The 14,262-nt window shown below is 31.9% G+C and overlaps 1 protein-coding gene across 4 annotated transcripts; it reads right to left on the bottom strand.

The window, feature by feature from the left end:
* Window positions 1-2,086: 2,086 nt before the first annotated feature.
* Window positions 2,087-12,941, bottom strand: LOC132737973 (dipeptidyl peptidase 1-like). 4 transcript variants are annotated; one of them, XM_060725369.1, is made up of 10 exons: window positions 12,287-12,410; window positions 9,052-9,068; window positions 8,611-8,776; window positions 8,094-8,191; window positions 7,277-7,479; window positions 6,324-6,479; window positions 5,756-5,874; window positions 4,521-4,652; window positions 3,838-4,009; window positions 2,087-2,961 (listed from the first exon to the last, which is right to left on the bottom strand). In XM_060725369.1, the coding sequence occupies exons 1-10, from the start codon at window positions 12,393-12,395 to the stop codon at window positions 2,628-2,630; spliced, it is 1,506 nt and encodes a 501-aa protein (XP_060581352.1). In that variant the 5' UTR covers window positions 12,396-12,410; the 3' UTR covers window positions 2,087-2,627. The 4 variants fall into 4 exon arrangements, with proteins under 4 accessions (XP_060581352.1, XP_060581355.1, XP_060581354.1 ...); XM_060725372.1 differs by lacking the exons at window positions 9,052-9,068; window positions 12,287-12,410 and adding an exon at window positions 12,840-12,941; XM_060725371.1 differs by lacking the exons at window positions 9,052-9,068; window positions 12,287-12,410 and adding an exon at window positions 12,820-12,879.
* Window positions 12,942-14,262: the final 1,321 nt, after the last annotated feature.

The raw sequence follows: 14,262 nt of genomic DNA, 5'->3' as shown, positions 1-14,262 counted from the left end.
TAAATATACTTGAAAATGACCTTATGTATGTTATGCTTTCCTTGTCAAATGTAATATCTTTAAGAATAAGAAAATTGTGGTTTATGTAATGTAGTAGGCATATGGCCAGTAGATGACCCTCTATTTTTGAGGTCAAAGGTCACAGTAAAATCCTCATCAAATGAAAAACTATGGATTGAATAAGCTATGTATGTTAAGGTAACTTCATAAACATTGCCAACTATTATTTTTTTGGTCAATGGAAAAGGTTGCAGTGACTTTGTCTTCAATCCTTGTCAAGGAAAAATAAACCTGAGATTGTTAAACTTGGTAGGGACATTGCCAATAGCCAGAAAATAACCCTATTGATTTTTAGGTCAAGGTCACAGTGAAACTTGGTGTGAATTAACTAGGTTGGAATCAGCTTTAATACTATTGTTATTTTACATTTGATTTTTATGACACGGGTATAAATAAGTAAATCCAGTGTTTTAAATGGCAATGAAGAGGGCACAGAAGTGCCTAATGGACAGGTTTCTAGCTGATATTAAAGATATTAATGAAGGGGACTGTTGTTGCCATATTTCAAACAGGAGTTACTTCCCCTTCACCAATCTAGCTGTTTTTTCCAGGTTAAAGTGATTTAAGGAAGTTACTGTTTCATAACAGTTGTAGTGTATATCTAAACTGTACAGCATTTTTTTAGTATTCATGTACAACTTCAAGCTTGAACTCTGAAAATAGTGTTATATTTTTAGTACACTCAGTTCCTATATCATGGGTTCTATGATACTACGGTATTTACATTTTCTGCGACTGCTAGTAAAAGCAACAGACGACTATGCTTATTATTTTTTAAACTGTCACACTAGATCGCATAGCAACTGCCAGTTAATTCGATTTTGTGAATAATGAATATATTTGTGGTATAAAAACTATTTTATAAAATCTTCATATTTGACTACTATTTCCCTTAAATAAATTTACATAGTTAATCGAAATATGTTATAATCCCATATACTGACATATCGTCTGTTCATATTTTTTGCATTTTACAGCAAGTTAGCTTTTGGAAGATTTTCACAACTTACTTTGGAGACTATGATGCATCTATCCTTCCATAGTTGCATTTTCAGGGAATACCATGATACCTAAGTAACCACCCTAGAAATGACAAAAAATGGCAGACAATGGAAATAGTTTTAAAAATGCCATATTTATTGGATCTTTTGAAATAAATCTTTGACAAACAGTTTTGGAAAAAGTTCACTTATTAAACAGAAGAAAAATCTCAATCATATACAATATTTACATTTTTTAAATATTTTGTGATAAAAGTTTAGTATTGTGATATCATAAGACCCCAGGCTACTTAAATAAATGTTCCAACATATTCTATGGACTTGCATTGATTGAAACTAAACTTGCCCGAAACTTATCTCACAAGCAGATCTCGATTCTAATTTAAATTGGCCTTATGCACAACAGAATCATAGTTGCTTAAAGAGACAAAATAGGTCTGGATCATAGCAGTTTTTATTTTTGAAAAAAAAAAATGTTAAAAGGACATAGGTTAAGGTCACAGTGACACTGTACCAAACATGTACACAACTTGTACTACCAGAAGAACTAAGTATTTTTTTAACTTGATTGATCATGTCAAGCATTAGAGTTGTTGCCACTAAAATGACCCAAATAGTGACTTGGTAAGCCAGTGACCTACTTTAATGTATAAGGCAATGATTCAGAAGTGAACCAGCTATGGTTATTGTGGCCCTCTTGTTTTAAATAGGCAGATTCATCATGCATTACAGTTTTGCAACCTGTGAACTACACGGCAGAAGGCTTTCCCATTTGGCATGTTGGTCCACGCCTAAGAGATCAAATTATTGTCATGGGTCAAACTTGGCCTATCCCTTGGTGTCAATTATTTTTCCTTTTATAGAACATTTTTCTCTGTGAGTAATGACCAACAAGGAAGTCCTGATTAAATGTGGTTTCACTTGACATTACGTTCTTTTAAAAATTAACTTCCTTTTAAAAATTAACTTCCTTTTAAAAATTAATTTTCGTTTAAAAATTAATTTCCTTTTAAAAAACACAAAGATAAGAGGAAGATAAATTTTTATTTTACAAAAATAATTTTTTATATGAAAGATGATTGTTTAAAAAATCATTTATCACAAGAACAAACATCAGTACAACTTATAAACAAACTGACAGTTTTAAGTAATCAAATATAGATAGCACTTTTTAAGCATATAAAATTGATCAACCTTTAAGAAAAATAAACAACACAAAATATTATTTATGTCTGACAATGGCACTTAAACACATGATAAATACAGTGTAAAAATATGAAAATGTAAAGATTTGCTCAATTTAAGCCAATGGGATCTATATGCATATTTTTTGGCTTCAGCCGGTTTTCATCTGGATGGATTTATCAAATATCCTGTTACAGAATTATATATCTGGAATGTCCGACACTTCAACACAGACAAACTTTCATCAAAATTGCTGATCCAAAAATAGTTTTGAAATTTCACTAAACGTTTTTGTAAAAATAATAGATTTCCGAAAAAGAATTACATAATCAAAGCTATTTGAAATTATGTACGAGTATTTTTTGTATAAGATATTTCTTTTCAGACAATTGGGAATGATTGCACAGCAATGCTCTCAATACTACACTCGTCCACACCTCGTCGAATACGGAAATACCCGTCCTCGCCCCATCCCTCGCCCCAGCTGTTCTTCACGATCCAATAATCCTGTGGGGTTTCTGGATTGGTCATGTCTGTACCATAACCGACCAATAGCACGGCATGATTTGTGATTTCAAATGGGTTAAATCGGTCAGTCAAGCCTGTGTGATGGTAAACTCCTGATTTATAATGCATGAAATCATTGTAAACTTCAAAAGCAACGGCCATTGGTCCATTCTTCACAAGTTCTATTCTCATCAAAGCTTCATTACACCTGAAAATATAGAGGTATAAATTCTCACATTCATTTTGAAATAAGAGAAAATACAATTAAAAAAAAATAAAATGTTGACTGAGCAGAAAACTTAAAGCCACTTACAGCCAAAACTGTTGTGGAAAATATCAAATATAAATTTGTACAATGTGATACAAGACAAATATGACTTAAAGGTTTGAAAGATTTCATTCCACTCTCTAAGGAATAGTACATTTGTAGTTATAATTAATCTTGCCTGAAATCATTTAGTTTTGGTCTTTTACTACAAGATTTCACTATGTTGTCATATATACCTAAATAAAGGCTTGAATAAATATCTATTACAATACATAGCAATAACTGAATGGATCAAATGACTGCCTCTAACTTACAAAATTGTAGATTTAAATCTTAAATTGGTCAAAGGTATGTTCTTTCATATAACTCCAAAACTGGTTTCTTCAGGTACTCAAAAGAATACATAAAGTCCAGCCACTAAGCTCAATATGGAGAGCATGGGATAAGATATCCAGGGATTGCTGGTTTGATTCTTGGGCTAGGCATAATTTCTCTGTGAAAATTGATCTCCGACATTAAGTCATATTGTCATTTGTCTCTCATTGCTGATTCAGTAATTATATGCTATAAGTAGTCAGTCAATAGCAGAGAAATTGATAATAACTGGTTTGTTTTCCATGAGAGTCAGTTACGTGAATGGACCAACCAAATATGACCAAAACATGAGTTCAAATCCATGCAGAAACCCTAAAATCGATCAGTCATCTAAAAGCATAACTGACTTACTTCATTAAAGAATTTAGAAGAATATACCTTAACTTCGACATTTTATCAATGAAACTGGGCAAGATTAAATAGAGGAAAAGTGTTACATACGCTCCGTAATATCCACCGATGTACTCGTATTTTGTAGAATACATCCTTGGGCAATCTTTCTTGGTAGAGCAAGCGCCATCGCTACCTGTGTATGGGTTACATTCTTCCAATACTAAACCAAAATCTTCAGCATATTTACCACCAATTAAATATGGAAAGCCTCCCTCACAGCCTAAAGTATCAAAAAAAAAAATATTTTTCAATATACCTTTCATACCCTGTAAAACAAAATACAACATATTTATCCCATACTGTGAACACAGTTAATTTGATGGGCATGAAATTTCGAGGTGTTTTTTTTTTTGTTATCAAAAATGACATTTCAAAGGGTATTGAAATTTGTAGATTGCATGCTTTTGCAAAAAATTAAAATGCAAGTTATTTAATAGAAATCATTGTACAGCAGAAAATTTCATTGGATCTAAAATTCCTGGAAAGAAAACCAAGAAAATAAGTGCCCCACAAAATAATGATGACTCTGAAAAAATATTCCATTTTTCTTGCTCAGTATAATTCCTCTTTTACAGAGATACTTTAGTTTTACTAAAGGGTAGAATCTTCCAGTCTTGTACAAAAATTTAATTCCTTATTGTCTGTTATGAAATAACAGATAATATACATGTACTTAAACATTTCACATATTAAATAATGTTGTTTTTTTTTGTTACATATGATTTACTTACCCTGTGAGTATTCACTGCATTCTACAATATCTTGAGGTGAGAACACTGGCTGGGCAGTGTTATTTGACATGACCCTCCATCTGGCCTCATTCATTCCCATTGCACTAAATGCAAAGCAACTTCCACATGATGCTAAAACATAAGATCAAAGATATGATAAAATGTTTTTTTTATAGTTCCTTACATAACAACTTATATGTAACTTCATGCATATTCATTAACTCTTACATAACAACTAAACTTAATTGATTATACAATACAATACAATATCTTTATTGCTTCATAGGCCACCAGCCCAAAACAAAACACAGTTTACAAGTAATTTGTTTACATATGTACAAAACAGTGTAAAAGTATTATGGTAATAGTACTATTATATAAGTATCTTGATAATTATCTTCTTCACAAACTACTTTCAAATGGGTCCTCGATGGCCGAGTGGTTAGATCGTCAACTTCAAACCATTTGCCCCTCATTTAAGCAAACAACTTTCAACAAATCTTTACAGAAAATTATGAGTTCTAAATCAGAGCCAGCAAGACCTTACATTATTGAGAAAAAAACTGTAAAAGTTCAGTATTATGATAAATGAACAAAATCTTATATAGCTTCAGACATCATGAAGAAGCCATTGGATATTTTTTCATTTCCTATATTGGACAAGAGATGGTATACCATTAAGGAAATAAACCAAATCACTAATGTGCTATGAATTCCTATTCCAATGTATTAGTTAATTCTCAGTTAGTATACTTCAAGTTCTTTATATAGATCAGTTATGGATAAGAAGTGGCCATGGACCTGTTTACCGATACCACTTTTAGCTAGAGCTGTCATCAATAGAGTTGAATATTATTTTTTCTGTCAATCAATAATCGATACACATTTGAAAATAATTTTGATTAATTATTAAAATGTCTACAAATTAAGAAAATTCATCCAAAACATATACAAAAGCAGATGGCCACGTCAAACACCAAACTGTTGTTACCTAATGGACATATTTAATAACAGGGATGACGAAAAAGTGGTCAGAAAAAAACATGCACAGGACATTTATAAACAGGACACAACATATTTGTATAAACAGAACATGTATTTTACTAAAATTATAAACAGTTATTAAAGTGAATTATATACAAGAGATAAGGAGTATTTACCGAACAGAAGTATTCCTTACACTAAACTGCCAACATTCCTTTATAAAACCTTGTTGAAAGTGGTGAAATACCTACCTTGGTTTCTGATTGGTGATACAAAGTTTACACCATTCACATTTCTCCAGTCAAATGATTTCGGGAGACCAACTGCAATTCTAGCATGTTCTGGTGATACTGGGGCTGGTTTTGGTATACTAGAAATTAGTAAAAGCAAACAGAAATCTATTATGATATCTTTTGAAATCTAAGAACAAATCATCTGTCCTAAAAATGATAATTCCATGTGGAATTCTCCCAGATATTTTTTTTTTTCAGAAACAAAATTTTTTTTTTTTTTTTTTCTTCTGAAAATTACACAAAAAAGGCTATATGATGGTAAAACTTTTACTTTTTGTTATTTTCATTCCTTCCGTGGGCTCTCCCATTTTTCAGATTTTCATTTCAGTGCAAGAAAACGACTGTATTTAGAAATATAGACTTCAGAAATTCCTTAAATACATTTCAAGTAATTCTCTAGACAAACAGACAGACAAGTGGAAGGATGGACAAGAAGGTGACTATATGCTCTCCGTTTAGGCAGCATAAAAAATTCTGATATTTTAAAGGTTTTTAAACATTTTATAGACAAACAGTATTTACTTACTCAGTAATTCTAGATTTCCTGCCCCCAGCTCTTCTGATCATATCCTCAATTTCCATATTCTCATACTCTGGGTATTTAACTGCAGTCCATGATCTCTGATGACGATTTATATCAGTCACAAAAGTTGTATTTGATCTGTATCTTATACCAGCATATCTAAACAAATAAAATCATAGATTATATGAAAATGACTATATTCAAGTAAGTCACTTGGTTAAAGAAACACTGTTAGGAAAAGGCCTTTAATATTTATCAGTTAGTTTGTTTGTTTAATTGGGTTTTACTTCACACCAACACATTATAGGTCATATGGCAACGTTCCAGCTTAACTGGCGGAGGAAGACCTCAGGTGCCCTTCCGTGCATTATTTCAGACAAGAATGGGCACCTGAATAGAACCACCAACATTCTGTAAGCTAGCTGGATATCTTCCTCACATGAAAGAATCCAGAGTCCCTGTCAGGATTCGAATCCACAGCGGTGAGGGGGCAAGTGCCAGGTTTGAAGTCAACAACCTTAAACAGCCAGTGATGCCCCCTACTATTTCTCACTGTTTCATTTTAAGACAAGAGCATGGATAATAAAACTTTATTCCTAATAATCAAAATTAAAGTTGAATAATTACATAAAAATTAATGCTAGATTTATGACTCTTTGTAAAAAATTTACAAATATGAGTTATGGTTCTTTTACTCTGACCTGCAAATGCAAAATTTTAAACAAGTGTTATGCCCATGACACAAAAGTTTTAACACAAAGTCTGGAAAAATGGAAGCTTAGCAGAGTAGGACAAGAAGCTAAAAGGTTTTAGATTTCTCAGGTAATAGATTTAAACATATTTTGTAAATAAATATTGAGCTAAAATGAGAATGACACAACAAATTGATTAAACTGATTTAATACATAATTAAAATAACAGGTTTTTTCTTCAGTTTGAAAAAAAGAAAAACTTACGAAGTTGTCAATCCAGTTTTTCTCACTTTAACACTTCTTTTCTCCTCCTGTTTCATACCAGCATAGCATGCCCAGTTTCTACCAAGGACGTCATGTGACCATCCTGGTAAGGTTTGATCACACATGTCCTTTACTGTAGACCCAGATTGCTTGTACTTAGAGAATGCAAAGTATTTCCTACCAGCTATAACAACTTCAAATCCCTGGAAACAATATAACATATATTGGATTACCAGTAAAAAAATACAATGTTATGATGTTGTTGTTTTTTGAGTCAAATATATAAAATAACAATAGACTTTTTCTGGTGTCAAGAACATTTTGGGTTTTCCCAGTTAATTAAATTCAGGGGGTACAGACAAACTTTTACAGTTAAAGCTTCGAAAATATGCACAACAGATCGACTTATTTATTGTGAACAATAGTGCACTGTGAAGCTATAGTTTGATTAACTTGTATAAAAAAGCAAAAAACACATTTGCAGGGTTCTGGATTAAAACTCTTTCACATGATCAACATTTAAATCATAACAAATTTAATGATAATGAGATATTTCATCAAATGATGCTGTAATATGGCCCTATAGTAAGTTATTTCATCAAAGCAAAAAACTCATGCCATTGTTTTCAATGAAAAATATCACTTACTTTTGTAAGATTTGTTTGTAATATGGCTGTAAGGTAAGTTATTTCATATCACCTGAACAGCAGAAGTGATGCAATTTACTGTTTTTATCTTGAATGTTAAATATCATAATAACTATCTTTCTTTTTTAAGATAAAACTGGTCAGGAACTAAATGAAAACTAACCACTAACCTGATTATAAATCAATGTCCAGAAACCTTTATTCCCAAATTGGTCAACAGCAAGATCTGGGAAGAATAAAGACACCTCTATCTTGCTTTCAGCTGGATCTGTCAATATTAAAACTTTTTTTACTTTGTAACTCAAAATTATTTTTTTCAACAAACAAGAACATTTAAAAAATGATGATAGTTCAGACATATGCACACACTTCAACAGACTATTGTGGTTCTTTTGCAGAAATTGGTAAAATGTAAAATGTTGTTATGTTTTACGAAAAAATCTACAGATTTAAACTATCTAACACAAAAACTTTAATTGTTGGTTAGGCGTATGACTAAAATATATCAATTCTGACCAATTTTTACACTGGGTGACATGGAAATATGCCATAACCGTGATGTTGAGTAAATGAGTACACATATATACCCTTCACGGTAACCAAAATTTGTAATAAAAATTCATTCCTAAGAATTGGAAGCCTTAAGGATCCTTTCAAAACATAACATATTAATAAATGAAAACTTACTAAAAACAGATGGAAATCCAGTACAGTTAATTGTGTTATCATGGCCCATCTTCCCTATCTGGAACACCCATTTTCCTTTGACGTCCTCATATGTACAGTTTGCTGGGGTATCAGCTAGCACACATACCAGACCACACAGAAATACCAGTAACTGCTTCATCTTTACCTGTCACATGATAAAACCAGTTGACTTTATACATGTACACACTATGTTACCTGTCATTATAAAAACAAGTTTACTTTATACACTATGACTATGTTAACAAAGCTAGCAAAAAAGGTTGATAAGCATAGCATAAGCATTTAAATCTTATATTTATGTTGTTATTGCACAAAAAAAATAGACACATTTTCTAAAAATCATTCAAATACCAAATTTTAAAACAGTAAATGGTGTTAATTAAAATCCAACACCAGTTGTCTTATATTTCTTTTACTTACACTGATTACAGACAAAATCAAAGCACTGAATGTACTGATGGGGAGGCTATGAGAGAATGTTTCAGACTTATAGTTTCTTTTCTTTTTGCTTAAAATATGCTACCAAAATAAAAAGATATGCACATTGCGCTATTTATCCTTACTGTTGTGTTCAACCATTCATATATATGGTTAATGAGGTTGACTATTCATTTTGTTAATATTCCAGAACATTTAATTAAGGTCTACATTCGGACTGTTAATCATGCAAATTTTGAAAAACCTAAACTGTCAATAATAAATGCCATACCAGCAAGTATGACGACTGTTCATTATCAGATAACAATAACATTTTACAACTGACGGTTCCTTATCAAAATATTCTAGGACTGTTCATCATAAATATTTTATGTCATTTTAATATTATTGAATGATAATAACAACTGCAGTGATGCAACATTTTTATTGAACATAAAAATTATACACGTTTAGATGTACCATAATTGAGATCAATAAGATACTGTCTTGTGATGAGTATTAACATTCATGCTCTACGGACAGAAGGTTGTCTTCTTCAGAAGCAAATCTCGAATAAAATCACGTTTCAGAAAATTAATCCCATTTCATTACTGACGGCGTCGGATAATATTAAAGCTAAATATTTCTTGAAAAAATACATCTCTGCAAAGCTTATTCAAAACTGAATCAACCTAAGTGAAAATTGATCAGGAAGTTATATCTTCTTTTTTTACCGCCAACACTCAACACTCAACCAACTTATGGTAGTTAATCGATAGATTCTACGTGTATTTTTAAACCTGACTAGCTTGAAATATATACTGCGGAAAATCTGTTGTTAACAGGGTGTGCGGTTATTACGTAGGGTTTTCCCTGTCGACCATTTCCCGCAAATAGATGAGAACATCGAAGCCGTCAGTGCTATGAATGGTGTTATAAATGGCGTGTTTTGGAAGTTTTTGTTGAAACTTCTCCAAATACCTCCAGAGGCGTGCACGTCGCGGAGAAGGCACACGGAAGGTCATAGTCAAGTCATCATAAGTACCAGAGGTGATTGGTTGACCTGTCGTGACTTACTCTGGAGGTTTGGCGCTAATAGATGCCGTTTTTGTTGTCGTCAGTCAGAAAGTTGATGCCTTGACGGTATTGTCGTCTCCTTTACCACCAAAGAACGAAGAATGGGCTTCCAGGAAGAATCTGCTTGAAAAAGACGTCCCAGATGCTATAATCTCGGACATATGGTTATTCCGGCGCCGAGTATAAATAAACTTAAAACACACACACTTTTGTTGAAAACAAAACAACATCACATTTTCTGTAGTAATTTTTCAAGTGTTGTAAAATGAATAAGAAATTCCTCTTATGCCGCCCATTATTTTTAGAACACAACCATAAAAGTTCTTTTTTTTTATTTTTCAAATAAACATTTATCACTTCAGCGCGAGCAAATATCGGTTTCAAATTAAAGTTTCGTAAGATATGTTAATGACTTCCCGATGCTCGACTGTAAGTAATTTGTATATGTATGCGGTTTTTTTTGTTTTTGTTTTTTTTTGTTTTTGTTTTTTAATTAAAGCTTCTTATTCTTTAATATTTTTTATGTATCTCATAATCTGTATTGAAAATTTGAATTTTATTACAAATGGACTATCAAATTATGATGTATGCCCTAGAATTGAATAAACTTTCTAATTACACAATACGGGGTCATACTGATCTTTGCGTCTTTCTCTGAAATACTTATTTCCTTGTTAAAACATATTTGACCACATATTTCTGTCAATTAACTGTTCACTTTACTTCCGATTTTGTTGTAAGGAAACACATGTTTCTATTTGTGTTTTCTAATCAATTCGAATCTATAATCAGTTTAATGGGATCACCACCGGGTAAACGACTACTAGGTACTTTGGTCATGTTTTTTACCACAAATATTTGAATGTTTCTATTGTGATTAAAATGAGCATAGTTAACTAAACAACTGTTTGTATAAATTCCTGACCTGTCTAATTCTAATTATGAGATTAGTGAATATATAAGACTTTCACTACAAAATATTCCTAAACAAAAGAGCACATGTTTAAATTTATTCCTATACAAATAAAAGATCAGAGTAGGGATCTGTCAATTACCAAAGATACTTTTATGTTAAAAGTTTGATTAATGAATTATGTAAGATGAAAATATAAGTATTGCTTTTTTTATTTTGCTAATGTAAAATGTAATATTGTGCTGGGATTTTGTCGGAGGTCCTTAGGGGTTTTGTAGTTAAATAGTTTTTTTTTCGGCGATAATGGTTAAAGAATAAAATGTTTTTAAACTATATGTTCATCACCATCAGTGAATTTTTAGTTAAATGTATGCAAAATATTTACTAAACAGCTATATGATTTAGCGGTTTATGAGCGTTTTCCGCGTACAGCCTCCTGGGGTGTACAAATAAGTTAGTTTTCCTTAGTTATCACGCAAGCATGATCCATGTCTCTGATGTAAGCGACAGTTTACAATTATTTGTCTTTAAAAAATATTAAGGACTATTAATAGTTTATAACAACAAAAGCACATGCATGATATTGAGAATACGTAGTTGCAACGTTCTAGTTAATGACCCGTCATAAACAGTTTGTCGCTGCGTAGTAATTGGAAAATTGTTATCAAAAATAATAAAGAATATTTGCCACTGAATTAAAGCATTTACTTATAAATTTTCATTTATGCTTTTTGTTAAATTATGGATAAAGATATTATTTTGAAGGGTTTTCATACCAGAACTATTTAATACAGACGTACGTAATATGCCTAAACCTGATTACCGCGGCAGTATGACGTCACGGAGTAGTGATTTAAACAAAAATCAAGAATTTTTCAGAGAATTATTATCTTTACAAATTGCAGATATGAAATTAAAGAATGAAAATATTTTCATATTGTAAATGTCTGTGATGAGTGATGAGTCAGCTTAGAAAAAATCAAAGTACTATTTTTTGACCTGATTACCGTGGCAGTATGACGTCACGGAGTAGTGATTTAAACAAAAATCAAGAATTTTTCAGAGAATTATTATCTTTACAAATTGCAGATATGAAATTAAAGAATGAAAATATTTTCATATTGTAAATGTCTGTGATGAGTGATGAGTCAGCTTAGAAAAAATCAAGGTACTATTTTTTGACCTGATTACCGCGGCAGTAAGATTTGACAGACAGTTATTAACATTGGGTCGGCATAGCCTCCCCAAAAACCCTTTGCCTTTGCAATGATCGGTAAGACAAAATGTTGTGCTTGCAACTGAAAATTGACTTTGATTTAAAGATAATACGGTGCTCATTTCCAATTCCTTGTCCCATTATATTATGTCCCAGACGTATACTGATAATAAAATACCAAATAAACAGACCTTGTTACTTCCTGCACAAGTACAGAAGGAAATTAATGCTTTGTCTATTTTTAAAGTCGAAAATATTAACGATACAGCAGATTTAGAACTTTATACTAGCAGTATTAATCAGTTAATTGGCTCTGCAACCCTTTAATGAGAGCACAACATGACCATCACGTGATACGTATAATCGAGGACATCACAAATCAGCTGACTATGACAGCCACTTTCTGTACAAATTTTTATGTAGTGATGCGTTCATCAGTGTTTACTTCCTCGTCAGAAAAAGAATCTTGCATTTAATGTCATAGCTGGTTGGAAGAATAAGAAAACATGTTTTTTAACAAGCACTAATAGTTAATAACGTGTTCTGTTTAAATTACTGTACTTACATAAAATAAAATTTGTTTACCTACAACATCTGAATAACCTCACTAAATTCCGTACATCGTTATATTCCGGACAAAACTCTATATCCCGTTCTAATTGTACCGGTTTGATGGGTTGTTCAGTTGACCATACGTAGATGTTTGCTTAACCTGAGCTTAATCACATGCTATACGCGAAAAAGATGTTCACCATAACTGGCATTATAAACAAGTTCTCAAGCACAGTGCCAGATAAACTAATAACTGGATCTTAAACATAAAAAGCTGTCAAGAACAACCCATCAAACCTGTACAATTAGAACGCCACCTTGGCATCAACAACGGATATCCAATATGTTAAAATTCTTGGTCACCATACAATACGAGTAGCTTTGCAATTATCCTTAAAACTATACTGGCACCATACTGTTGCCTATCCTTGAGTTCCCTTTTCAAGCAAAACATTTTACCTTTTAATGTTGCTAAAAAAGGGTGATAAACAAAACCTAACTAAATACACGAAAATTCTCTGTCATACACATGTCTACTTTGTAAAACTCTAGCAGCAATGTCACAATGACACCTGACACACTAAAAAAATACCAATGCAAAAAAAAACAATCAAGCAAATCCATCTCCAACGTGAAAAAGATAATAATTTTGTGACCCAACATAATCATAATGCTAGTAAAATGCTAGTAAAATGATCTTCTTATACCAATCAAGAGACAAACAGATCTAATCTGCTTAAATTTAGTAAAGCAATGACATCTTCTGTTAAGACACTGACATATTTTGTTAAGACACATAGCTGAGGCTTAAAAAGCCTAGAAAATGGTCAAAATCCACACTGGCAATTTATGGATTTTAACAAAAAAGATGTGACCATCGCAATAACGATGAATCATAAGTCTCAGAAGCACTAGATAAATATGGCAACAAATTCATCATTCACAGTAATGAAAGAATCACCCTATTCCAAAGGATTATACAGCGTCCAACGTCTCGTAAGACGAGCACAAAAGGTTTACAACAAAGGTATCTTCTCCGCCGAAATATAAAGGTCAACTCGGAACCTCTTAAATCTGCGTATAGGGTCAAATAAAACTTTGGACACAAATCTAAAGAGCGCGCATTTGACTTCTTAACTTCTTTTAAATTAACAATTTACACTTTTAGCTCCAATTAGTTTATAAATGTAATAGTATTTTAACTTTCAAAATAGGAAGAGCAAATATAGTTTTTTATCGATTAATGCATGTACGTATTTCTGTAATTTAAGAACAAATGCAACTGTTATATACATGCGTATGCTGTACATGTAGTATAAGCGTCTTTAAGGTGACAACGGAGTCAATTATCACTGAAAATACCTAAAATGAGATTTTTTGCTAAGAAGATTTATCAACCTTTTCTGAACACATTCGTGATTTAATTTTGGAAGCAGTTAGTCCAAAAAATGTGTTT

This window comes from Ruditapes philippinarum, unplaced genomic scaffold (genome assembly GCF_026571515.1).
Source record: "Ruditapes philippinarum isolate M1 unplaced genomic scaffold, ASM2657151v2 ctg5327_1_1_1_1, whole genome shotgun sequence".
Lineage (NCBI taxonomy): Eukaryota > Metazoa > Mollusca > Bivalvia > Venerida > Veneridae > Ruditapes > Ruditapes philippinarum.
This window is presented reverse-complemented; position numbering and strand designations above follow the sequence as displayed.

Excerpts from the sequence above, each read along its gene's own strand:
- LOC132737973 (XM_060725369.1), bottom strand. The coding sequence starts at position 12,395 with ATGGGACAAGGAATTGGAAATGAGCACCGTATTATCTTTAAATCAAAG. Across the intron at positions 5,875-6,323 it reads AGGAAATCTAGAATTACTGA|TATACCAAAACCAGCCCCAG; the intron begins GTAAGTAAATAC and ends ACTAATTTCTAG. Across the intron at positions 2,962-3,837 it reads ATCGGTGGATATTACGGAGC|GTGTAATGAAGCTTTGATGA; the intron begins GTATGTAACACT and ends CTATATTTTCAG.